Here is a 26712-nt window from a genome sequence, read left to right as displayed (position 1 = left end):
TAAGTCTGAATAATTTTGACCATTTCCAAATGTACCACATGCAACATTCCTTTTTATATTTAAAAGGCTTCAACATCTGTATTTCATTAGTTCTGACAAATGGGTTCAATTTGTGTAAAATGGAGTCGTTTCAAGATACTTTAGTAAAGCTGGTTAATTAATTGTGCTCCATTTTGATGTTTTATTTTGTTATGAATTAAGTACAGACCTTTCTCTTTATGGTATTCATTAACAGTGATGAGATTAACAGCGTGACTAATGAACATTGAACAAGTGGGCTAGAGCTGCTGAGATTCCTTTCCTCCACCTCCCTTCCTTCTGCAGCAGTAAAGGCAGAGAAAGGAGAAGTTATGTCAAATGAGTTGCATGGTGCCAAAAAATAATTGCAGCATGTTATCCTGGTGTTTATGTGTTTGGGTTATGATTTATTTATATGTGATAGCTTTGAGTTAGAACAGCTCTACATCATGATTAAAAAATGTTCTAATGTAATGTCAGGATATGCCTGTTTTTGACTCTGGTCACTTACAAATGGGCTCTCTAATTTTTTCCCAGATTTGGTGTAGTTTTTTGAGGAAGTTTCAATTGCTACATGTGTAATGTTTGTTACCTGATGTTGTTTGAACAACCACTTACACCACCCTAAAGAGACCGGTAGGACAATGCTTCTGTGTAATGAAGCAGTTTTGATGGCGATCATACTACTATTATATGGAAGACAATTTTAAAGATTATGCAAACACTTTTTAACATTAAAAATGGGCTAAACATTAAGACCTTTACTTTGGACCAGAGAGTATCAAGGTATGTATGGTATTCATTCTGAAATCACTTTATTTGACCTTGAATTATTCACTGGAATAATGATTACTTTGGAAAGAGTTTACAATTATAGTGAAATACTAGAAAATGTTTTGAGAACTAAAACCTAGCTAAATTAAATAATAATAGAATTTTAGAAGTCTAAGACACTTAAATAAAAAGCAAATTTATGGGCGTCTGGACCCATGAAGAATGAGATTTAGGTTTGGGTCTTGATCCCTTTTTCCTTAGGTTGGTAGGGATTTGGAACATTGCAGAGGCTATCAAGGAGAAGAGCAACATGCTGCTGTTCCTTTCCTTGGGGCTAGGTGTTCTGTCTCTACAGCATTCCCAGTGTTTGCCAAAATAGAGAGAGAAATTAAACTACAGAATAATTAGATGCCAGAGTGAATGAATGTAATACATGTTTCATTGGTGTCTAGCCCAAAGTGCAATGATCTTAATCTTTAGTATACTAAAAATGTTTCTGCCATCTTCCAAATTATAACAGGTGTGCTCTCTATCCAAATTGCTTCAACTTTTTCTTCCTTCTCTAATGTTAAATTATAAATGACTTTCAACACTTTGCATGAACAGGAAGAATTTGAAGAGATACTGTTTATCTACATGTAAGCTATTCATATTTTCTCTAATCATGACAGCTCTTAGATTAGTTCTGAAAGTCATCTTAAATATCAGACCTGAAGAAGAGTGCTTTGTAAACTTCAGTGCTTGTCTATTTCACCAACAGAAGTTGGTCTAATAAAAGCTATTACCTCACCCACCTTGTCTCTGTAATATTCTGTGAACAACAGAGCTACAACGATACTGCAAACAGAGCTTCAAACCTCATTTTCTGTTCAAGAATTTTAGAGCATTCATTGAAATATTATTTGAAATGTTTCATCTATGTACTGTGTCTTGTTAGATACCCTGCAGATCATAAATGATACTGTAACTTGTGCCTAATATAAAACAGGACTTGAAATATTTACCTGACACTGCTACCCCAAGAACTAAGTTATCCAGCTAATCTCTCTCTTTTTTTTGTTTTTTTTAAACATATAGTGCTCATTGCTGTGTTATTTAAGCACTTCCTAGCTAGGGTTAAAACTAATTGCGCTACAGTACTCCCCAAACCATCTCCCTGCAGTTCAAGAGCATAAAAGTTTGGTGATATATGTAATATTGTCAGTCACTTTTCTGATTAATATAGTATAATAAAACCCCTGCTCTCATGGTTTTGATATGCTTTCTTGCTACGCTTCACATTGTCCTTTCTTTTCTTGAGTGATTTCTGGTATTTGTTTTTCTCTTCACCTACTTACGTCTCTCCTTCATACTCTGCATTGTGTTCTCTATGTTCTCCCTAACTTTGTCTTTCTTTTCCTAATCTCCCCTCAGATCTTTCTCTCTTAATGTCATATTCTGTTTAATTTATCCCATCAGTCCCTACCCCGCTCTCTCCTGCACATGCAGCCACCCCTTTTCCTTGTCACAGATTCTTTACGCTGCATATTAATATAGATGAATTTTGTGCATACCTTTGGGGTTAAATTGCTTAAAGGCTGCTTTAAATTTACATTAAATTGTTACACAAGATTTAATTTATTGATCAAATCTTCTAGATCAGAAAAGATTATATTTGACCTTTTTATTAGAGCTTTTTGTGGTGAAAAATTGCCTTTTTAATATGTAAAGATAGTGAAGAGAGAGAACAGGAAAAGATTCTGAATAGTGATAACCATGGCCTTGATCTTGCAAACACATACATAACTTTGCTCTCTTGAGCAGTCTCACTGTTACCTACTTTGAGAAGTGACAGACAAATGGACCGGACTTTCTACGTGGGGTGCTAATAAAGAACTGAGTCAATTGTTGGCTGCAACTCCAGCAATTTTAGTCATCTTTTCCTCTGCCCAAAAAGTTCTGATGACATACAGAACTCTGCAGTTCAGGAGAAGAAACTGAGGTTGTGAGACTGCGCACCCATTAGGGTGTCTGATGTAAGATGGTGAATGAGGGTGCTTGTGTGCTCCCTGATTCACAAGGCTTTGAAATAGTCCCATGTGCTTGTTGCCAATAGGCAACGCTTGAGGGGCAATAGTTGTAAGATCTCTCTTTTTCACGTGGGCTGCTGAGGAGTCTAGTGAGAGGATATGTGCTTCTGGAAAAGTCGGTCATATTTAAGGCCAGGTCTACACTACCAACCCATGCAATATAACTATGTTGCTCAGGGTGTGAACCGTCTACACCCCTGAGTAACATAGTTATACTGACATTCTACACACACACACACCCCCCCGTAAGCAGTGTTGTGTTGATAGGAGAGCTTCTCCCACTGACATAGCTACTGCCTCCTGGGGAGGTGGATTAACTACACTGTTGGGAGAAGTGTAGGAACATTTTCACTAAAGTGCTACAGCTGCACGGCAGTAGTGCTGTATGTGAAGACAAGTCCTAAGAGTCTTTGCTGTGGGTGAGGATTTAGAAACAATCCTGCCGCAAAATGAACTATCAAACATAAATATCTTCATGATACTCTTGCTACTCCTTTCTTTTTAATTCCTCCTCTCTTTGCTGCAAACCATTTTCTGTAATGAAAGAGTATGTTAAAATTGGAAGTTACTCTTCAAAAAGAGTTAACACTGACATTGTAGGCCTTTTGTAACAACAAAATATTTTTTTAAAAAAGGCATGGGTTTTAGTTCTTATTGAAAGAATAAAAAGCTCAGTAATTACAGGTTTAAAAAAGAAAAAAGGCTAGTGTTATAACACAAATTAAAATAACGGTTAATAATTACCAAAAGAGAAATATAGGCAGAGGTCATTGGACAGAAAGAGAAATAGACCATGGCTTATGCACCATATAAAAACAGAATTACAAAACAACACCACACGCTTGTGCTACTTCCCTGCCCTCTCTGTTCATTTCTGATATGTTTTCTGCTTAGATTCTGATCCCTCTCATTGGGAATCTATGTGGGTAGACTCCTGCATCTGTGCAGAGCCCCATTGAAGTCAACAGCGTTTCACATAGACATGAGGATCAGTTGCTGTATTGGGGCCTTAATTTATAAACTTTTTGGCTTGGGGACCTGTTATGTTTTAAAAAAAAAAAAAAAATTAAATAGAATTGCTAACCTGTTTTTGAGCACTATAATAATATGACTGTGTGCTTTAATTGATCTATTAATATTTGCCTTGGAGATATATACGACCTTGTGCCTCATAAAATGCCCGAAGAGGTGTATTGATGCGCTAATAGTACATGCAACCCTGTTTGTAATACTGAAATAAAGGAGGGCTGAACTGACTTACGTGACAATAATTCTATCATGTCAAAATTCTACATTTGCTGCAAAAGTACAATCAGAATGGAATTAGTTTATTGTAACTCACTGCTTGTCTCTTGGTTTCTTATTATGTAATATTGTACATGGCTTCCTAGCCATGTAGTTTTTGCATTTCCTTTTTAATACCTGATCTGTCTGTCCACAGTAAGTCTGTGTCTGTTTCTCTGTTGATTTTTCTGCCCACCCTCCTTTTTTTAAAAAAAATTCTGCATCTTTTCCTGTTTTCCTTACCCTATGTTCTTAGGTTCTTATCTCTGGAGTATCTCCAATGAAAGTGTCTTTGTAATTGGTGCTATTTGAGATTTGCTTGGTCATAGAACTTTCCATGTGTGGGCTCTAAAATGAAAGCTGGCACTGACATTAATTATAATGTCAATTTTGTATTGATGCCATCATATGGAATGCACTGCTGTGTATAGTCATAGCACTGTTATAAACTTTGAATAATTCTTTGGAGCGTAGTGAAGGAGAGGGAAAATGCAGGGTTCTCATAGACGTGTCAAAGCTAAATATTTATATATGTATATTTTTTCCCTTTTTAATTTTTGAACCAAGGTCCGGTATTAAAGTGTGACAGATTAGATTAATTATAATACTTAGCTTTTCTATAATACATTTAATCTGTAGATCTCAAAATGCTTTATAAAGGAAAGTAAATATTTGTAAGAGAGCACTTATCTCTGTATCTGTGCAGGGTGTAGTTTCATATTTCTAGTTTATCACTTTCGGCAGCTGTCATGGTTCTCAAACACCTCTTCCACTTCCTTGGAATAAGGAGGTGGGCTGGTGCCCATTGAATGATGACTTCCTTATCAATATCCAATACTGGGTCAGTTCTCTTTTGCATATCCTTCAAGAAAGGGTGACTGTGGAACACTCCCACATCAAAGAGAAGGATAAGGGGTGACTTGATCACACCCTATAAGTACTTATATGAGGAACAAATATTTGATAATGGGCACTTCAGTCTAGCAGATAGAGGTATTACATGATCCAGTGGCTGGAAGTTGAAGCTAGAGAAACTCAGACTGGAAATAAAGTCTATATATTTTAACAATAAGAAAAGGAGTACTTGTGGCACCTTAAAGACTAACAAATTTATTAGAGCATAAGCTTTCGTGAGCTACAGCTCACTTCATCAGATGCATACAGTAGACAATATAGTGGGGAGATTTTATATACACAGAGAACATGAAACAATGGGTGTTATCATACAGACTGTAACAAGAGTGATCAGGAAAGGTGAGCTATTACCAGCAGGAGAGCCGGGGGGTGGGGACCTTTTGTAGTGATAATCAAGGTGGGTCATTTCCAGCAGTTGACAAGAACAGTAAGGGGGGTGGTGTGGAATAAACAAGGGGAAATAGTTTTACTTTCTGTAATGACCCATCCACTCCCAGTCTTTATTCAAGCCTAAGTTAATTGTATCCAGTTTGCAAATTAATTCCAATTCAGCCGTCTCTCGTTGGAGTCTGGGTGGGCTCCTCCTGAAGGTCGAAACAACAGTCTGGACTTCTACATAGAGTGCTTCCGCTGACCTGCACGGTAATTGTAATTGTGCAAAAGCAACATCACTTGCCCCATAACCTCAGCCGTGCAGAACACAATGCCATCCACAGCCTCAGAAACAACTGACATCATAATCAAAAAGGCTGACAAAGGAGGTGCTGTCGTCGTCATGAGTAGGTCGGAATATGAACTAGAAGCTGCTAGGCAGCTCTCCAACACCACTTTCTACAAGCCATTACCCTCTGATCCCACTGAGGGTTACGAAAAGAAACTACAGCATTTGTTCAAGAAACTCCCTGAAAAAGCACAAGAACAAATCCGCACAGACATACCCCTTAGGAATCCTGACCTGGGGTATTCTATCTGCTACCCAAGATCCATAAACCTGGAAATCCTGGACGCCCCATCATCTCAGGCATTGGCACCTTGACAGCAGGATTGTCTGGTTATGTAGACTCCCTCCTCAGGCCCTACGCTACCAGCACTCCCAGCTATCTTTGAGACACCACTGCCTTCCTGAGGAAACTACAATCCATCGGTGATCTTCCTGAAAACACTATCCTAGCCACTATGGATGTTGAAGCCCTGTACACCAACATTCCACACAAAGATGGACTACAAGCCGTCAGGAACAGTATGCCCGATAATGTCACAGCAAACCTGGTGGCTGAACTTTGTGACTTTGTCCTCACCCATAACTGTTTCACATTTGGGGACAATGTATACCTTCAAATCAGCGGCAGTGCTATGGGTACCCGCATGGCCCCACACTATGCCAACATTTTTATGGCTGACTTAGAACAACGCTTCCTCAGCTCTCGTACCCTAATGCCCCTACTCTACTTGCGCTACATTGATGACATCTTCATCATCTGGACCCATGGAAAAGAAGCCCTTGAGGAATTCCACCATGATTTCAACAATTTCCATCCCACCATCAACCTCAGCCTGGACCAGTCCACACAAGAGATCCACTTCCTGGGCACTCCAGTGCTAATAAGCAATGGTCACATAAACACCACGCTATACCGGAAACCTACTGACCGCTATTCCTACCTACATGCCTCCAGCTTTCACCCAGACCACACCACACGATCCATTGTCTACAGCCAATCTCTGCGATACAACCGCATTTGCTCCAACACCTAAAAGATCTCTATCAAGCGTTCTTACAACTAAAATACCCACCTGCTGAAGTGAAGAAACAGATTGACAGAGCCAGAAAAGTACCCAGAAGTTACCTACTACAGAACAGGCCCAACAAAGAAAATAACAAGGCCACTGGCCATCACCTTCAGCCCCCAACTAAAACCTCTCCAACGCATCATCAAGGATCTACAACCTATCCTGAAGGATGAGCCATCACTCTCACAGATCTTGGGAGACAGGCCGATCCTTGCTTACAGACAGCCCCCCAACCTGAAGCAAATACTCACCAACAACCACACAACAGAACCACTAACCCAGGAACCTATCCTTGCAACAGTGCCCGTTGCCAACTGTGTCCACATATCTATTCAGAGGCTATCCAACTGTGTCCACATATCCACTATCAGAGGCTCGTTCACCTGCGCATCTACCAATGTGATATATGCCATCATGTGCCAGTAATGCCCCTCTGCCATGTACATTGGCCAAACTGGACAGTCTCTACGTAAAAGAATAAATGGCCACAAATTAGATGTCAAGAATTATAACATTCACAAACCAGTCAGAGAACACTTCAATCTCTTTGCCACCTTTAGGTCTGTAATCGAGTGACCAATTCAACAAAATAACTTCGAAAACAGGTTCCAGTGAGAGACTGCTGAGTTGGAATTAATTTGCAAACTGGATACAATTAACTTAGGCTTGAATAAAGACTGGGAGTGGATGGGTCTTTACACAAAGTAAATCTATTTCCCCTTGTTTATTTCCCCTCCTACTGTTCTTGTCAACTGCTGGAAATGGCCCACCTTGATTATCACTACAAAAGGTGTCTTCTCCCCTCCTCCCCCCCCCCCCCCCAGCTCTCCTGCTGGTAATAGCTCACCTTTCCTGATCACTCTTGTTACAGTCTGTATGGTAACACCTATTTTTTCATGTTCTCTGTGTATATAAAATCTCCCCACTATATTTTCCACTGTATGCGTCCGATGAAGTGAGCTGTAGCTCACGAAAGCTTATGCTCTAATAAATTTGTTAGTCTCTAAGGTGCCACAAGTACTCCTTTTCTTTTTGCGGATACAGACTAACATGGCTGCTACTCTGAAACCATATTTTAACAATGAAGATAATTAACCATTGGAACAATTTACCCAGGGCTGTGGTGGATTCTCCATTACTGGCAATTTTTAAATCCAGATTGGGTATTTTCTGAAAGATGTGCTGTAGTTCAAATAGCCTGTGTTATACAGAAAGGTCAGACTAGATGATCACAATGGTTCCTTCTGGGCTTGGAATCTGAATATCCGATGCAGAACTGAATTTGTCCTCAGCTCAGATCCAGCACCAGTCTGTTGGTAGAATGTCCATATAGTGTGGAGTATAGAACATGGTGAACAAATGTAAATTGGATTGCTGCAATTTCTTTTGATTTATGAAATATTTCTGAACATTAAATAGAGCAGAGTGAATAAATTCATAGTGAATAACTTACTAAAAATGTACTCTGTTCTTGAATTTTCCACAAGCAGTTTATTTTTCTTAAAATGACTTGTTATCTGAAATTATTTAGCAAATACTCTCTGCACAAGTTTGGTTTGTAGATTATTTTATTCCCAATAAATTTGTCGTATTTGATATTTGAGGGATTATTTAACTTTGTTTGGAAACATTTCACATGAGATCGTTCGTATTAATACTGTTTGTTTAGAATCATGTTTCTGCTGCAAGTCACATTTGAGCTCAGAATTCATTTTCTGCAAATGTTCTATAACGATTGCTTTCTCTGAGTATTTCTGCCAGTAAGATGATGGAGAGGGATAAGGACAAGGATTGGGAATCGGGATATCTGTGTTCTGTTCCTGGTTCCTCCACAGTGTTCCTGTGTTGACATTGGGCAAAAGATTTAACCTGTTTTCCTGTCTGTAAAGTGGTGATATTACTTCTCTACCTCACAAGGTGATGGGCAGCTAAGTTCATTAATGTTCTGGGATATGCAGAGATGTGATGAATGCTATAGCTTATGAGATGCTAACACAGCTATGACAGGTTTCAGATTAGCAGCTGTATTAGTCTGTATCTGCAAAAGGAAAAGGAGGACTTGTGGCACCTTAGAGACTAACAAATTTATTTGAGCATAAGCTTTCATGAGCTACAGCTCACTTCATCGGATGCATTCAGTGGAAAATACAGTGGGGAGATTTATATACACAGAGAACGTGAAACAATGGGTGTTACCATACACACTGTAAGGAGAGTGATCAGGAAAGGTGAGCTATTACCAGCAGGAGAGCGGGGGAGAAGGGGAACCTTTTGTAGTGATAATCAAGGTGGGCCATTTCCAGCAGTTGACAAGAAAGTCTGAGGAACAGCGGCGGGGAAATAAACATGGGGAAATAGTCTTACTTTGTGTAATGACCCATCCATTCCCAGTCTTTATTCAAGCCTAAGTTAATTGTATCCAGTTTGCAAATTTAATTCCAATTAATCAGTCTCTCATTGGAGTCTGTTTCTGAAGTTTTTTTGTTGAAGAATTGCCACTTTTAGGTCTGTAATTGAGTGACCAAAGAGATTGAAGTGTTCTCCGACTGGTTTTTGAACATAGCTATGTTAAATTTGTTTCATATTGAGTTAATATTAACAGGACTCATTGATGTATTATTAATCAAGTTCTTGTGAAAACATTGTACTGGTCCTTTTGGGATATACCACTCACGTTTCTAGGCGAATTTCAAACCCAGGTTTCATTCGTAAGCTAAAAAGTTCTAAATCCTACATGTAGAGGGCCAAACACCATTCACTTTGTCACCCTGTTAAAGTGAGGGAGTTTTACACATGTAGATGAGAGTAGTATCTGGCTCAGAATGTGACGTTTGTGCTGGAGAAGGTTGATGTTTTAAAGTTTGTGTGTTGTGGTTTTTTTTTATTTTTTGTTTAGCTTGAATAGGAGTTCAAATTCAGATTGAATAGCAGTTTTAATTTTCCTGAGAGGTGTATGTAGGTCACTGACGATTCTAATTGATTATGTACTTAGCTGAATGGTTGGGATTTTTTTGGCTTTGAATGCTGGTTGTTTGTACTTCATTTAATGTGTGATTTGTTTGTTTTTTTTAAATGAATAAAACACAATACTATAGTGTCTGGCAGCCTAGGATATTTCCTATAATTAAGAATCCTTCTTAGTCTCACTGGTCAGACTTGAAAATGAATCATTAGAATCTTGAAATTGAAATGTTTTCCTTACCCATATTTATTTTTTCCTCTGAGAGAATAAATTTTTGAGTTTTTCTAAAATAAAATTTTGCTAAAAAAACAAAACAAAACAATTTCCTCCCTCCCCCCAAACACGTTTAAAGAATGACATGTATTGTGGGTGGGTGGATGTAGATTATGGCGCAGTTTAGCTTTAAAGTTCTTACTGTCCTTTTAATCCATACATTATTTAAATCATTTGGATAATCAAGGGGGCTGTTGGGTGATTCAGTCAACTGTGGGGCATGACTGAGAAGTTTCATATTTTTGCAGGAATCAGGTGGGGCTTTTATGATATATGGAGACATCAATGCAATAGATACCAAAAATTGGGCCTACCAAAATTCAATGTTTCTCATATCTATTAAAAAAACAAAACAAAACAAAAAACCAACCCCAAACCCACAAACAAGTATGGTCTTGGTGTAAAAGTCTATTGAATGTTGCATAATCCTTATTTGTCTCTTTCCCCTTTTATCCCTTTTCTTGCAGGTCTCCCTTGCAATTATGGAGATTTAGAAGAATTAGACAGTGTGGAGGGGGAGCCCCCCTCCCCACTCTTTTGATTCTTGGAATTTTGTATGGACAATAACAAGATTTTTGTTGTATAAAATGGAGAAATAAGACTTTCAAATATAAATTTATATTTATAAATATTTATATTTTTTGATTAAGTGCCAAACATAAGTGCATGAAGATTCTCATGGCTGCTGTATAAAACTTAAGTACTAGGAGTCATGAATTTTCTCCAGCACTGTATTGTGTTGTAAAAAGGGAGTGCCTTAGCATTCTTACTGGCTGCTCCTCTTAATGAGGGAGCCGTTTCAGAAAGGTGAGAATGAATTCTATCCTGCCTGACTGCACTCTGAAGTGTCATTCCCTGCAGCATGCTTTGGATATTATTTCTGTAGTTACCAGAGGAAGTGAAGGCCAGATCAAGGCCTTTCTCTCTTCTTACTGCTACAATGCAGCAACCCTAAAGGATACCTTTGGCAGGAATGTCCTCCATCTTGCTTCATCCTGTGGTAAGAAAGGCGTGCTAGATTGGCTGGCAGACACCAAAGGAGTGGATTTATTGGCAAAAGACAAGGAGTCTGGATGGACAGCTTTGCACAGAGGCATCTTTTATGGACACATCGACTGTGTTTGGTCATTGCTGAAGGTCAGTATCTGACTTCATGTATTGCACACTAATTTTTTTTTTAATGTGTTTGTGATGTGTGATACATGAACTTGTATCGAAATGCCTTTTCCTATATCAAAATTTCACTCAAGGTGTGACTTTTAAACTGATTGAGCTAAACTAGTACAAAACGCTTTGTGGACACAGCTTAATTCAATGTAAACCTGAATTGCATTGATTTTAGTTTAACTTGATTCCTTATTTCTAATAACAATTGGGCCAATCTGAAGTTAAACCTGTGCAGCTTGGAATATAGACAGGATCTCAAGTGTTGATTTTGTAAGTGACTCCACAGGACCTGACCCCTGAGCCTGTGAGGAATCCTGTTGAAGTCAATGGGCTGCATGTGTTTCCATTTACTTGGAAACTCTTGCAGGGTAGAGATCTTAACAAAACAGTCTGGGTTTAGCTTTGGCACCAGATTTTTGAATTTCTGTAAAAATAAGCGTTTACCAAATATAGTAACGGAAATGTTTCCATGACACTAAAAATAGTTAAATGGAAACAGTACTTAACAAATCAGGTATCTGCAGCTCAAAAATTTGTAGCATTTTAGTAGTAATACATGAAAAGTGAAATTAATTAGAAGCTGATTGTAATGTTGGGCTTTAGCTCTGTCCCACTTATCTCTTTAGCCAGTCACTGACCAGATAGGGGCCAGGGCGTTCTACCCTTCTTACTTAAGGTATTACACTGTCTGATCATTGCTAGCCTTATCTGTTTCCAACTGGCAGATGAATAAAAATGGTTGTGGCTCCAACAGTTTTTTTTAATTTTAGAAGCTTTGGCGTTTCTAAAATGCTTGTTGCACATGCCACTTTACTTTCATCCTAAGCATTCTTTCCTTGGAACGTTTCCAAGTAGTATGTTTCTCAACACTTTCTAATGACCTCTTTTTAGAGTGTATGAGATTCATTACTGGAGAATTTTAAAACTTTTTCAGTATAGGTTGTGTCCCATATGTATTCACTCCAACCTGCTGTTTTTTGTTGTTTTTTTGTGCGTGTGGTGACTTGCTTCTCTTTGCCCCTAGATACTATCTAGCAATAGCTGCACTAAAAATATATAGACTTCTTCCTTTGACATCTTCTTCGGAACTGCTTCCAGGGCTAAAATGAACTCTTTTGGGGAACTAATCATGTTCGATCAGTCCGGCAAATATTTGAATAATTCATCCAAAGATGAAATCTGTTAGTCTTCTAGTGTTAGAGGCTGCAGCTTCTGCAGGAATGAACAAAAGACCCCAAAAGACAGTTTGAAGTACAGACTGACGTCTGAAGGATTCTTTTAGTTCGGAGTCCAGATTGCTATGTGTTTTGAATGTGCACAGCAATCACCAAAAAAAAAAAAAAAAAAAAAAATTATACAGCCCCCATCCTATTAGTGAAAATGACTTAGTCTGCTATACTTTAAATAAAAAATAACAACCAACAGTGTGTGTGTTAGCTTCTGGGTTAAGTGGGGTGGTGTATCTTCAGCCATTGTTTTCTTTCCTGTTTGTTTTTTCCTGACACATCTTCCTATTAGTAAACCAACATTCATAGAGAAAATATTCCAATTAACAAGTAAACATACAGTATTTGTAAATTATTACAGAGCAGCTACACTTCCGTCATACCCCCTTGCTACCATTGGTGAAGGTGCCCAACAGTAGTAATAATACCTAGCTCTTGTATAGCTCTTTTTCATCAGTAGATTTAAAAGCACAATAGGGAGACTTGTTTGCCTATTTTCAACTGTGGGAGTCAGTGCCAGTTCCTGTGATTTTTTTCACTGTACACAGAACAGTAGTTATTGTTGAAGCTTGTCCAGTTAAGCCTTTTTGTAGACTTCTTTTGGTATAGTAAGTCCATGTCACTTGTCTCTGATTATTATTTACTGAGTTTAAATCCATCTTTAGAATGTCTTGGAATGCAAAGGATTTATTAGCTTCTCCAATGTAAAATTACACTGAGATCACCTAAGAATATTTATCATATTCATTTCTTTACTAGCTGTGAAATGAGGAGTGATAGTAATATTCATACAGGATGTTTTTTCGTCTTTCAGCATGGGGTTAGTTTATACATGCAAGATAAAGAAGGCTTATCTGCCTTGGACCTTGTGATGAAGGACAGACCAGCCTATGTAGTATTCAAGAAAACGGGTAGGGCATCAAATTAATACAGAGATTCCTGTAAGATATGTACTGCTATCAACATATAAATGTGTGTGCATGCGTAGACAGTACTATCTGTTTCTAATTATGACTGTACTAATGGTGTAGTACTTACAGATGTGATACAAAAGATGTGAAAGCAACATGGTAAGTTGGTAAGAGCATAGAAAGAAAACCTTGTCTACACATACACATTCTATACCTTTTTGTCAGAAGAGAACGCAACAGCACTTAATGATGGCAGAAGTTTAAGTCCTAGGGTAAATAGGGCTAAATAATGTTCTGGAACATGTCTTGAGAACTTGTTTTGAGTTCGGTATTGGTGCTCTACTAACTGTCAGCAATGAATGAAGATGCATGTGCTACTGTAGTTACGGGTGAGAAATTCAAAGTACCTATGGTATTAAGTTCCAGGGTGGATTTGATTTAAATCAAATGATTTAAATAATGATTTAAATCACTAGTCAGGAAGACTCAATTTAATCCTGGATTTCTACATAAAAGTGCTTTCTTGTTGGTTTTTATAACCTTAGTACATATGCTTCACAACTCAGAGAGAGATGTAGGTTTCATTTTTAGAAGGTGCACGCTATACATTTTTAAACAGTGATTTATTTTGAAAATTTTTCAGAATAGTTTTACAGCTATATCAGAAAATGAATGATTGTTTGGTTATTTCATTTACCAAAGGTAATCGAAGCAGATAGTTCACCTCCTAGTGACCTCATAAATATCTCCAATTCAACAGGTTAATCATTAATATTTGGAGGATTTTCTTGCCTTGCTGTATTAGGAGAACATCACCAGACAGACATTTAAATTGTTTTATTTAACTAAAACAACAACGTTAAGTATTCTTGATTTTTTTTCTTCAAGAGCAAACCTATAATATTTTACCAAAACAAGTGTATGTCCCTCGCTTCTCACATTTATCTCCAGACTTCTTCTCCTTGTCCAGATCTATTCCGCCCTCAACAATCTTCTATTCATTGAACTTTTTGAGACTTTGCACTTTTAGAGAGAGGTAAGGGATCGACTCTGTGTACACAAATTTGCAGAGGGACAAAATAGTTGAGGTCTGTTATTTCTCACCTCTATATATTATTTATTTGTTTAAAAACATTTTTGCTGTTAACAAGCATGTTACCTCTGGGGAGACACATCCGCAGTTTGAGAACTGCAAAACTAAGCATCTCTGATGGTACCTTTTAGACTTAGCACTGAGTCCCATGGGTAGATAAAAAGATTAACCTAAATAATCTATACAGAAGCCTATGGAACTCCATAAGATTAGGTCCCTAATACATGAACTATTGGAACTCATTTACAAAACTTTCCTTAAACATTACATGAATATATTGTCTCATACTATAGAATTAGAATTTATAATCCCTATTCCATGATGAGATATCTTTGAGCTATAATAGGTATTTTTCATCAAAAAAAATCTGATTTTAATTAAAAAAAAAAAATCATTGATTTTTATCCACCCTGGTATTAACATTAGGTTAAGTTAGGAGGGATTCTGTCTGATGTCCTCATTTTGGTTCGGCTATTTTTCAAGAGCCTGCCTAGAGTAAATTGATGGGATTCAGTGACTTAAAAATAAATAAATCTGTTGACATTGAATTACATCCCTTATGGTTTTAACACCAGCATTAATAGATTAAATGAATTTCCTATATCTCATCGCAGCCAGTTTAAAAAAATTGGGATACAAAATTATAAATCTTCAAAACACTTTAGTGCAACTTTTATATGATTTTTAAAAAGTAAACTAATTCTAGTCACTGGCAAGTTACTGTTATATCTAAGTAATGTGATCTGCTAATTTGAGTACATCAGAACTTTCTTAAAAGACATTGTTAAGTTTAAAATCTTCTTTGAATATACTTCCCCATTCTGTGTTCCTAATATCCCTTTAAATTATTATAATTGAATTTTAAAAATCTAACCTGCTTTTTCCTATTTATGCTCCACTTGTGCTTTCCCCCCATTTCAGTCAGCTTTTGTGCAATGAAAATAGTTTAGTCAGTTTCCTTTGCTAGTCAATTAAATTTTTGATTGCTGTAATATTTCGTTGCACAAATATAGTTTAGTATTTTTGGTAGAAGAAATATATACAACCTAATTCTGGGCTGACATTACCTTATGTTCTATTTATTAAACACTATTTCATCATTGTTTTGATATTTAGTTGATTTTAAAATGTATTGATTTACTTTACAGTCATGCTTTGAATCTTTAGATAAAATATAAACTTAGTGTTGCATCAGAACTGATTTGACTTTCTTATCGGTTTGTCAGAGGGAAATAGGTTAAAGTTCACTTTCTAGTATCACGGTAATTACAGCTGAGAGGGTACTCTATTTCCACAGCTCTAATCTATATAACTTTAGCCAAAAAGTGTCTTTTATGTTGAAAGTTCTTGTGGTTGGTCTAGAATATATATTAAATGGGAAGAGTTGAAGAAAATCTATTTAGCCGTTGGAGTCCAAGCATGATTTTTTTTTTTATATATATGTGGAAGACAAAACTTTGCATACCAATTAAGGTAGTTCGTGCAGTTTTGTATTGCAGACTTGACATGTAAATAGTTCTTACTGATGAATGTGTGCTCTGTGAAGTTGGACAAATATTGTGAGAAATATATGTGAACAAGGGACCTAATGTACAGGGCATGCAATATGATCAAATATTTCATGCTTAATAATCATTCTAAATTCTCAAAAGAATCTTAAAATATACCTTTAAAATAGAATTTACCTTGTTTCTTCAAATTTTATTTTTAATTGGAGTAACGTATACTGTTCTAGTTCACACTTATGTCAGAGGTGGAGTTAAATTAATGCAGCTCACACACAGATGTAGTAGATATTGCAGATGGAATTTGTCCTTTGAATTTTAGATCCCACAGATGTCTACACTTGGGGAAACAACATAAATTTTACCTTGGGTCATGGTGGTCAACAGAGCAAACATCATCCTGAATTGGTGGATCTGTTTCCTAGAAATGGAGTCTACATCAAACAGGTATTCTGAAAAAACAAAGGTTAATAACCCATATACCATCATGAGTAAGATTTTTTTTTTTTCCACAGAGAAATAATCTCAATATTGGAGCTGATCTTGCTGCCCTTTCTCATATAACAGTACTATTTTAGTCATTGAAACTGCTCTGGGGATTAAGTGCTCCTGGACTATTTTCCCTTCAGTCCACAGATCAATGACTCCCAACTCTTTTTGGATGTATAGATACCCTTTTGGATGTATTTTACGATGATGTAAAATGTTGGATTGACTTCTGATTTGAAAGCCATAGTACATTCCTAGCTTTGTAAATGGAAACTATGTTTTGCAACAACAGATGATGATGATAAATAATTCCATGCAAGAGGATGGTGCTGTTGTAGTTTCCAGTGCCATATAGACAATGAATTGAAGATGGACAGTGTACTAGTTTGATATACATTCTGTTGTGTCTTGTGTGGACAGACTGTATTTCCTCAGTGAAGGCAGCATATTTACAAAGTAATTTACAAAAAGAATGCTAAAATGCTACCCCTCAAACTGTAACTGTATATATTTTTTTCAGGTGGTGCTTTGTAAATTTCATTCGGTGTTCCTTTCCCAGAAAGGACAGATTTACACTTGTGGACACGGTCAAGGAGGACGCTTGGGTCATGGTGATGAACAAACATGCCTGGTATCTTTAAAAATATTGAGTGTATAGTCTAGCACAAAAAAATCTTGTTTCAGATATGCAGTCTCAGAATTCATTAAATGTCTTATTTTGTTCAGTTGTAGGTTATTTTTAACGACAGTCTTTGTTCAGAAATTATTTACAAAGGAAGAATTTATATTTAAAATGGGTTTGTATTGAAACTGATTAGTACATATTTTTTCATTTGACTAGTACGTAGTTGCATTATGCTAATCGATGAATAAAAACGTTAAAATTCAGTTTGGTGCTGTGCGTAATAGTCTTCATGAAGACTTCAGGGCTATGTAGGGACCACCAACATTATGTACTTATTTTACATGAAATGACATTTTTAAAATTTTATGAGAAACCTGAGGGTGGAGCAATTTATGAGAGAAATTGCATGTATATGTATACGTATGTACATTGTTGTGGAAAACGAGTCACACCATCTGTTTGATTCAAACAGTCTGAGGTCCTTTATTGAATACAAGCATGCAGGGAGAAGGAGACCGAGATGGTTACACGCAGGTGCCACCCTGGTCTCTCTCTGCCCTGCCCCTATAATACCAGACTTATATAGGTCCAAATTCAAGCTAAATGATACATTTCCTTACAACTCAAGCATTATTATTAAAGCCTTATAACGAATTAATGGAAGGGCAGTTTCATAACTAGCACAGTGCTGACGCACCATGTTATTATCAAGATCTGCAGTTTGCTGTGGCAGCGTTTTGACTAGGGATTTTTGCAGGGTGGAGGGTTCATATAATGGACAGCTAGGGACTCTTCTGGAGGCCCTTTTGGCCCTTTTCTAGTTAGAGATTGGCCTAGTCCATTATCTCGGTCAAGTGCCGCAGCTTAGTATACGTAAATGCTTTAGCTTAAGCCAAGTCTTACAGGATACAGGCCTGTAGGCCTCTTGCGTTACAGTTCTTGCATATGTTGCATATAGTGCGTAGATTTTGCTGTAGAATGGGATGGGGTCAGTTTCAACAGCAAGGTTAACAGCAGTTTCCCCCACAATATTATAAAATTGTGTGCTGTAAAGACATTATTGGCTAGAATTTGGAATAACCATATGAATTATGTGAATGAATGCCAAATGAATGGCAAAGCCATAAATGACTGATTTAGGTCCCAAACAAGTACCAATACCATCATTTGACCACTTCACCTATATTCTGTAAATGTCACATTTAAAAAAGAAATAGCTGAGTTTTTTTGATCCCTCCATTTATAATGCCAAGCTTCTTTAGTACTACGAATCCAATTTACAGATGTCCTGACGGAAAGCCATGAAGGCCTTGATATTATGGAGATTGATACTATTATAGAGAAACCTTGTATATTTAATTGATTTTAAACAAAATCCCTTAGTGTGTGTTTGTGGTCCCCTCTCCCCCCATTTGAAAATTGGCTGAAACAGCATTTTTAATCAGGACTAGAAGCAAGTGGCTTTTGGAAAGCTGTGATACTCCTCTTTTCAGTGAAATTGAGAGATTGGACCTCAAACCCGTACTGCATCACTGTAATTTTGGAGGAAAAATACGTATTTAGGAGAAAAAAGGAAGCCTTTTTCTATCAGAGTAACTTCAGAAAACACACACACACACACACACCATTAATTGTGACTATTGAAAACTGCTCAGATGTTTTAGATTTAGTTTCTGAGTAGATTTCAGGTGATCTGTTCTAAAGGTACATGCTAAAAGTATTTTGTCATATTAATCTTCTTTCCATGTGATATGCAATGTGTTAATATATCAAACAATAATTACACAATTCTGTACCTTTTAAATGAGTTTTCTTTTGCATTTCTATTTTTGGTGTGGGGGTTTTGGTGTGATTTGGTGATGGGGGGTGTGTATGGTTTTTAAAAAAATTCTCTCAGTACAGAAATGAGTGTTTTTAATGTTTTCAATACTTGGTCAATCTGTACTAGGTTCCAAGACTTGTGGAAGGTCTAATTGGCCATCAGTGTTCCCAGGTGGCAGCAGCTAAGGATCATACTGTTGTTTTAACAGAAGATGGATATGTTTACACCTTTGGCCTAAATACTTACCATCAATTGGGTATTCTTCCTCCTCCTACTAATTGCAGTGTTCCCAGACAGGTAATAACTGCTTAGCTACTACTTGGACCTTTTCCTCACTGAGAGTGAAATGTTAAGATCATATTGATGTCTATATGTAAACTTTGTAGGGATAATTCAGTGGAACATAGGGTCAAATAAAACCATCTTCTCCAATTCATTAGCACACAATCTCAGTGTTAAATATTTGTGTAATGTAATCAGATGGTTTGCCTGTCTGTGCTCTGCTTGGATTCTAAGCTTATAGAACGGGGTCAGCAACCTTTGGCACTCGGCCCACCAGGGTAATCTGCTGGCGGGCCGCGAGACATTGCGTTTACATTGACCATCAGCAGGCATGGCCCCCTGTAGGTCCCAGGGCCGCGGTTTGCCGCTGCGGGAAGTGGTGTGGATGTGCCACACACATGTGCTGTGGATGTGCTGCCCGCTGCTTCCCACAGTTCCCATTGGCGGGAAATGGCAAACCGTGGCCACTGGGAGCTGCAGGGGGCTGTGCCTGCAGATGGTCAATGTAAACAAAATGTCTTGTGGTCCACCAGCAGATGGCCTTGATGGGCCGCGTGCCAAAGGTTGCCGACCCCTGTTATAGAAGTACTAAATCCTGTACTTGATGACTAGGCACAGTTGCAAGAAAAGTGCTGAAGTATATTACTCTGAAGTACTTCCTTTAGTTAAAGGTTTCCATTTCAAATGAGTGAAAATAAAAATACATATTCACTAAGTGGTATCCTTTTTCATGGATTGTTTTAGGCAGCTGGTTTGTGTCTTTGTAAGGTTAGACATGCACATTAAGTCATTGGCTTCCCCTCACTGCCCAGTGCACCCATTCCCTGAAAGCCCTTTTAATGTCAGAGGTTGATAGTGGTTTGGGAAAAATAGTAATAGGGGTAGTAGAGTAAGAAGAGGAAAAGAAAATTTTCTGCAATGACAGTTCCTGATAGTTGTAGACAAGAAGCACAGGTTTCAGGGAGGAGAACTTGCCCAAGGTGATACCTCAGAATAAGTTATTTACTATCTCAAAGCAACTATACATGCAAGAATTGCTTTACCTACTACTGAAGGGAAGTGCCATCTGGAGTGAAATACAACTAACAGCATTCAGTAGCACAGCATTACACGGCAGCTAGCGAGAGGAAGTGAAGAGTAACAGGTCTAATTGAACCTGTTGAAGAATGTTGGGAGACAGTCAAAGTTTCGCCAGGGAATGGGATTACATCTCCAATGACCACGAGTGGTCATTATCTTAATTTCACTTGCCATCTGTTGGATGAAATCTAGCATCAAAATGCTCTCTTACAGCATGCTAGGACACTGGTACTTAAACAGAGTGAAGCTTTCCAATAGCCACTTTTTACAGAACTTGTATTTTTCTTGGCTGTCTCACCTAAGAACTGAACTTAACCCTCCTTAATTCTGAGATCTGTTGATAGCCCAAGGTGGCATGGCTCTAGGCCTAGCGTGGTGGTGGTGGTGGGGCGGAGGAGGGGAGAAATAGGCTAACCCTTACTGGATTTTTCTTGTTGCTCTTTGTCTTTGGTGGAACAGTGTCTCACTTAAAAAAAAGCAGGGTTCATTTCAAAAGTTAGTTATACTAAATCTTCAGTGAAACTGATACAACCATTAAGAGTTTAATTAGTATGGACTTCATTATTGCCAAATAAGAAGTTGATTTATGCACATCACATTTTATTTGCTTGGGATTTGACACTTATATGAAAATCTTTGCTTTTATCTGTAGGTTCAGGCAAAAAATCTGAAAGGTAGAATGGTGATTGGAGTGGCTGCAGGCAGATTCCATACAGTGCTATGGACTAGAGAAGCTATATATACCATGGGACTGAATGGTGGCCAGCTAGGTAAGAATGTTTTGTTATACAAATAAAAATCGGCCTTTAAAAATGTTACTCAAAGTAAAAGCCGTCATCTGTATGAGAAAAGAAGCTTAATTAATGTTGGTTTATACTTGTCTTCCACTGGTTCCAGAACACACTCTTTTTTTACTGCTGTCAATGATTATTTTTATGCTTGAGGATGAGTGGGGTAAGTCAAATGTAGCTTTACTGTTCAAATTTATCTGGCCAACTTTCTCTTCTGTGACTCTTGTGTGGCCCATCAGTGCAGACTTTCAGGATACAGAATGTCATTGTTTAAATTTAGAGAGACAAGGTGGGTGAGGTAATATCTTTTATTGGACCAATTTCTGTTGGTGAAAGACGCAAGCTTCTGAGCTACAAAGAACTGCTCTTGCCTCTCACCAACAGAAGTTGTTCCAATAAAAGATTTTACTTAATTTACCTGGTCTCTCTAATATCCTGAGACCAGCACAGCTATAACAACACTGCAGACAACATTGTTTAAATTTGTAATTTCCCAAGGGGAGTGCTGGTGTTGTGCACAGCACTGGGCACGCTGTTGGCACTTCTTTATGTTCTCTATCCAGCTTTCCCCTATCTGTAAATATACTATTGTGTATATATATCTGTAAATATACTATACCTCAATTTTTCATCCTTACTAACTTTTTAAAAGCAAGATGCATATCTGAATATGCATTGTGGGGTTTTTTGTTTGCTATTTTTGCTAAGCCATTACTAGAATTGTCTTTTATTCTTTCTTCCAGAATAAATCTTCATTTGACGAGTTAAGACGATAGCTTATTAAACATACCACATAGCAGTGAACTTCATTTATAGTTAAGGGTCTGTGTGAAATGAAATATTTTTGCCGTTTTAACACTTTTTAGAACCTCAGACTGATATTGGTGTTTAGACTGAGTTTCTCTTTCTCTGGGTTTACATCTGTGCAGATTGAAAAGTTTTGTTAGCTAATCCTGGTGCTTTTTGTTTACATGCACTAGTATGCTGACGCCATGAAGCTTAGGCACTTCTCTGGAAACTGTGCTTTTATCTCTCCTATGTTGGAGCAAGGCAACAGTGGTTAAATTTTGTATATTACTGTTGGGGAATAAAAAACAACCTTTATTGATAAGAAAATTGTCATTAATAGGAAATATTTTAAAAATATCTCATGTTCTGTTCTTAAATTTAAGTTTATAGTGTTTCCATGCTATTTCATGGCCCTCTTAGTACACCCTAATACAATTTCTGCTACTCCAATAAGTGGGATATACAGTAGGATTCTTGCTTCTGCTAGACCAAAGTGGCTCAATCCTCTCTGTCACTCCTCCTGCGACAGCAGAGCCTGATGTCATAAGCCACATTTTCAGTACAGGGAAGGGGGTTGAATTACAACAGTGTTGTTGAAATGCGGCTTTGTGTAAATTCTCACTCTTTCAATAACTCTGTCTTCTAACCCCCGCCAGTGCTATAAAAACAATAAGACTGAAACAGTTATTTATTTTGGGTGTATATTTTACTTTGTCAGTATTTATATTAACGTCTGACTTGCTCAGGTTTTTATCATTTTAGACAATTTTTAGCATTTTAAATAAATTTAAATCTATTTTAATTATTAACAACGTTTACTTAAGGGATTGTATCTGTCTCTGTCTCTATACAGTACACCTCTACCCTGATATAACACGGTCCTTGGGAGCCAAAAAATCTTACCGCGTTATATTGAACTTGCTTTGGCCTCGAGCATTTCCGTTATTAATAGTCACTTCCCGCCCTCTGACTGACCCCTCAGAACCCCCGACCCATCCAACCTCCCCCGCTGACTTCCCTCACCCCTATCCACACCCCCGCCCCCGACAAGCCCCCCGGGACTCCAATGCCCCTGTCCCCTGACTGTCCCGCCCCCAGAACCTCCGAAACATCCAACCCCCCCTGCTCCCTGTCCCCTGACCGCCCCCCGAGACCCTTTGCCCCTTATCCAACCCCTCGGCCCCGGCCCGGCACCCTTAACGTGCCGCTCAGAGCAGCGTGTCGGAGCCAGACATGCTGACACGCTGATCTGCTAGAGCATGCAGCCCGGCCCCCCAGAGCGCTGCTTTACTGCGTTATATCTGAATTTGTGTTATATCGGGTTGCGTTATATTGGGGTAGAGGTGTACTACCAAAGTCTTGATCAATTGAATTTGGAGCCTCTTAAGAGTTCTTCAGAAGGGGTTTTGGGTTCTGAAATGTTCTCCACACAGTATGGTTTGCCAAAGCCTGGATTTGTCTACCTGCTGGGCTTGATCACAAAATCCATTTCTTTTCTTGAGTATTTGGGGAAGAGGTGGGCTAAACAGCTGTGGAGGAAGTGGGATAAAGTATTAGTGAATATGATAGCACAAGGAATATTGTGGTGGGTATTACTAATATAAGGACAGTCAAATTAGCAATAACGTGGAAGACCTTTTTTTTTTTTTTTTTTAATTGCTACAAAATATTGTTTGAAAATAAGCACTTAGAGTTCTGTATATATTCTGGAAAAAGTCAAACAGAAAATTAAAATAAATGTATTTATAATCTCTGAGGTGACTGGCATCAAGAATATGCTTAGAGATATCATGTGTAATTAATAGCTGACTTTTAGTAACTTATAAAAATAGTTTTCTTCGTAAAAAGTAGGAAACAGGAATGGGATTGAGTGTCTGAATCCTTCCCTTTCATCCCTCCCAACTCCCCCCAAAAACAAAACAAAAAAAATCAAATCCACCCTACAACTAGGTACAAGAGCCTTTACAAACAGGCTTGTTCAATTTCTGAACAATCAGTTCATGCAGCAGGAGCTGGTTTGGCACCTGCCAATAACTAGTTATGGATATATGGAGGCTGTGTTCATGTGATGTGGCAACTAATATCACAGTCTTGCCACAGTCAAAGTAAAATTGAGTTTATACAGTGTAATCTGTCCTGCTAATGAACTTCCAGTTTAGTGTGGTAAGCAAGATGAATGCAGCTGTTGTTGTGTGATTGTAATGGCTAACCATATTTAATTATCTTTCTATGGTCTGTGATTGTGTAGACCAGAAATCCATTACCTTTTTTCAAAGCTTCATTTTTGTGATAAATGTGACAAAAAATGACAAGTACCTTTTGTTTCGTTTCTGCCTAATAATTGTGAAGATGAGTTGGTAACGTAGAAAAATTAAATTTTAATTGGCTTTTCAGCAATATTTATAGGAGAGAATGTGGAAGAGTTCTCAAAATCAAATGACAAATTATGGAATCTCAAATAACTAACGTAAATGGGGGGTTTGTATTTTGTTGTAGGATATATGCTGGATCCTAATGGAGAGAAGTGTGTAACTGCTCCTCGCCAAGTCTCTGCTTTGCATCATAAGGACATCATTTTGTCCTTAGTCGCTGCAAGTGATGGCGCTACAGTATGTGTTACTGAAAGAGGGGATATTTACTTGCTCACAGATTATCAGTGCAAGAAGATGGCTTCCAAGTATGTATTTTTTCCTTTACAGGGAAGTACAATACTAAGTTAGTTTCACTGTTTTTTTTTTTCTTTTTCTTTTTTCAAACTATTTTGGAAGAGATTTGGAGGGGGGATATTCGTGTTCAAGAAGTAATATATACCGGGTCACTTTTACAGTTGCTTCTTCCTGGACTTCTTGAGCTTGGCTTAATCTAATTGTTTGTTTAGTGGAGGCATTGAAGGCTGGGCTTGTTTCTTTACTAAATAGATTTATTTTGTATTTGGGAGTGTGTAAAATAGCCATATGCTAATAGCTGAGTTAAAATACAACTGTTAAAAAGGCTTCTAGAAATTAGAGTATATATAATTGGATACTTTTAGAGTAGCAGCCGTGTTAGTCTGTATCCGCAAAAAGAAAAGGAATACTTGTGGCACCTTAGAGACTAACACATTTATTTGAACATAAGCTTTTGTGAGCTACAGCTCACTTCATCGTCCAATGAAGTGAGCAGTAGCTCACGAAAGCTTACGCTCAAATAAATTTGTTAGTCTCTAAGGTACCACAAGTACTCCTTTTCTTTTTGCGGATACTTTTAATTACTGAATATTTAAATGAAACAAATCTGTGAGGGTTGCAGATGCAGGAAAATCAGAGGGGGAAAACATTAAGAGACGCTTCCTTTTGTTCTAGCCAAATGGTTACTCTTAATTTTCTCTTCCAGCAGCTGTCATTTTTGAATCCTCAGTCTTATTTCTCAATTTGATGATGATGGAGAAACTTCCATACTTATATGTAAACCCTTTTAAAATCCCTAATTTAGAACGGGGAGAAGAAAGTAGTTTAAAAATTTGTCAGGGTTTATTTACTTTAAATCAATTTAAAATAAGTGATTTTTAGTTATTTTCCTAAAAGGTTAATTCTCATGTGGTTGGTATAACCATTAAAAATGTAGATTTTCAACCAAATGTAGCCTTTAAATTATAGATTGGGTACTTATGCTAACCAGGAAGTTTTCACTATATCTATACATATTTATTTAAGCAATTCTATAGCTTTAACATAGATTTATTCAGATTGCATTTAAAACTGATTTAATAAACAACAGATTTTTATAAACTTACTTTCCTATGTACTTGGCACATTAAAGGTCAAATAAAACTCTTAAAATATTGTTTTTGTGTATATTATTTGAATTCCAATGTCCGTCTAAATTTAGCTTGGCACAAATCCAAGTTAAAAAAAGATCTAGTAAAGAAATGTGTCATAAAAAAGTGTAAAATTAACAAAGGAGGTATTAACTGTAGTTACTGTAGTTGATGGATTTTTTTCTGGTCACCATGGGCCAGATTTGTGAAGTTTCTTTGCCTTAAAATGCACCTAAATCAATGGGAGTTACCTGCTTAGATACCATTGGGATTTTCATCAGCACCTAAGAACCTTCAAAACCTGACCCATGGTGACTAGAAACAAAGAAAGTTAGGAGCCTAACTGGTTTAGGTGCATTTGAAAATCCTGTATTTTAAGGTGCCTCAGAACCTTGGAAAATCTGGATGGAATTGTTCAAGTTCTTAGAATTAGTGAATCTGATCCTTCACCATGTGGCTTTTATTAATATAGTGGAAGAACAAAACAAACTTTCCTGCTTTTTAAACTCTCAATTGGTTTCTCAACTTTAAACTATTGAAAATGAAGAAAATGTGATCTCTGCACCTGCTAGCTGAACTGAAACCAAAAGTAATTAAGGAATAAGCTTTTCTGCCCAACAAAATGAAAGACATTTGAAGAAATACATACTAGCATTCACTATGTTGTAAAAACTGAAAATAATATATAGATACTTAATGCAGTACATGATATTGTGATACATACATAAAGTTAACCTCAAAAGTTAAAGATGTTTTCCCCTGATTTTTTTGTATATAAGTAAAGCAACATCTTGAGGAGGACTTATTCATGCACAATATTTTTTTTATTTACTTAAATGATTTTAATAAAATAAAATTTTAAATTATGAAAATTAAAACATTTTTATTTTTTAAAAGAAAAGTATTTCAATTCAAAAGAATCTAATTTTTTTTTAAATCAATTTTATCCACCCAGAAACTTGATGAATTCTGTAAGGATGAAGTATGGATTTTTAAATAAATAAATTTTATTAATGGGCCATGGGTATGAACTTTTGAAGCTTGAGGAAA

General features: G+C 37.2%; 1 protein-coding gene across 5 annotated transcripts in view; it reads left to right on the top strand.

The window, feature by feature from the left end:
* Positions 1-26712, top strand: part of IBTK (inhibitor of Bruton tyrosine kinase) — a 103278-nt gene that overhangs the window by 2352 nt on the left and 74214 nt on the right. For all 5 annotated transcript variants that reach the window (XR_006289466.1, XM_037894376.2, XM_043542565.1 and 2 more), the window contains exons 2-8: positions 10554-11223; positions 13294-13390; positions 16311-16435; positions 16998-17108; positions 19051-19221; positions 20939-21056; positions 24363-24543. Coding sequence is in view for 4 of the 5 variants with exons in the window: in XM_037894376.2 (XP_037750304.1) it covers positions 10900-11223; positions 13294-13390; positions 16311-16435; positions 16998-17108; positions 19051-19221; positions 20939-21056; positions 24363-24543 (1127 nt within the window). In the remaining variant the exon portion in view is untranslated. The remainder of the gene's footprint in view (positions 1-10553; positions 11224-13293; positions 13391-16310; positions 16436-16997; positions 17109-19050; positions 19222-20938; positions 21057-24362; positions 24544-26712) is intronic.

This window comes from Chelonia mydas, chromosome 3 (genome assembly GCF_015237465.2).
Source record: "Chelonia mydas isolate rCheMyd1 chromosome 3, rCheMyd1.pri.v2, whole genome shotgun sequence".
In the NCBI taxonomy this organism is placed as follows: Eukaryota; Metazoa; Chordata; order Testudines; family Cheloniidae; genus Chelonia; species Chelonia mydas.
This window is presented reverse-complemented; position numbering and strand designations above follow the sequence as displayed.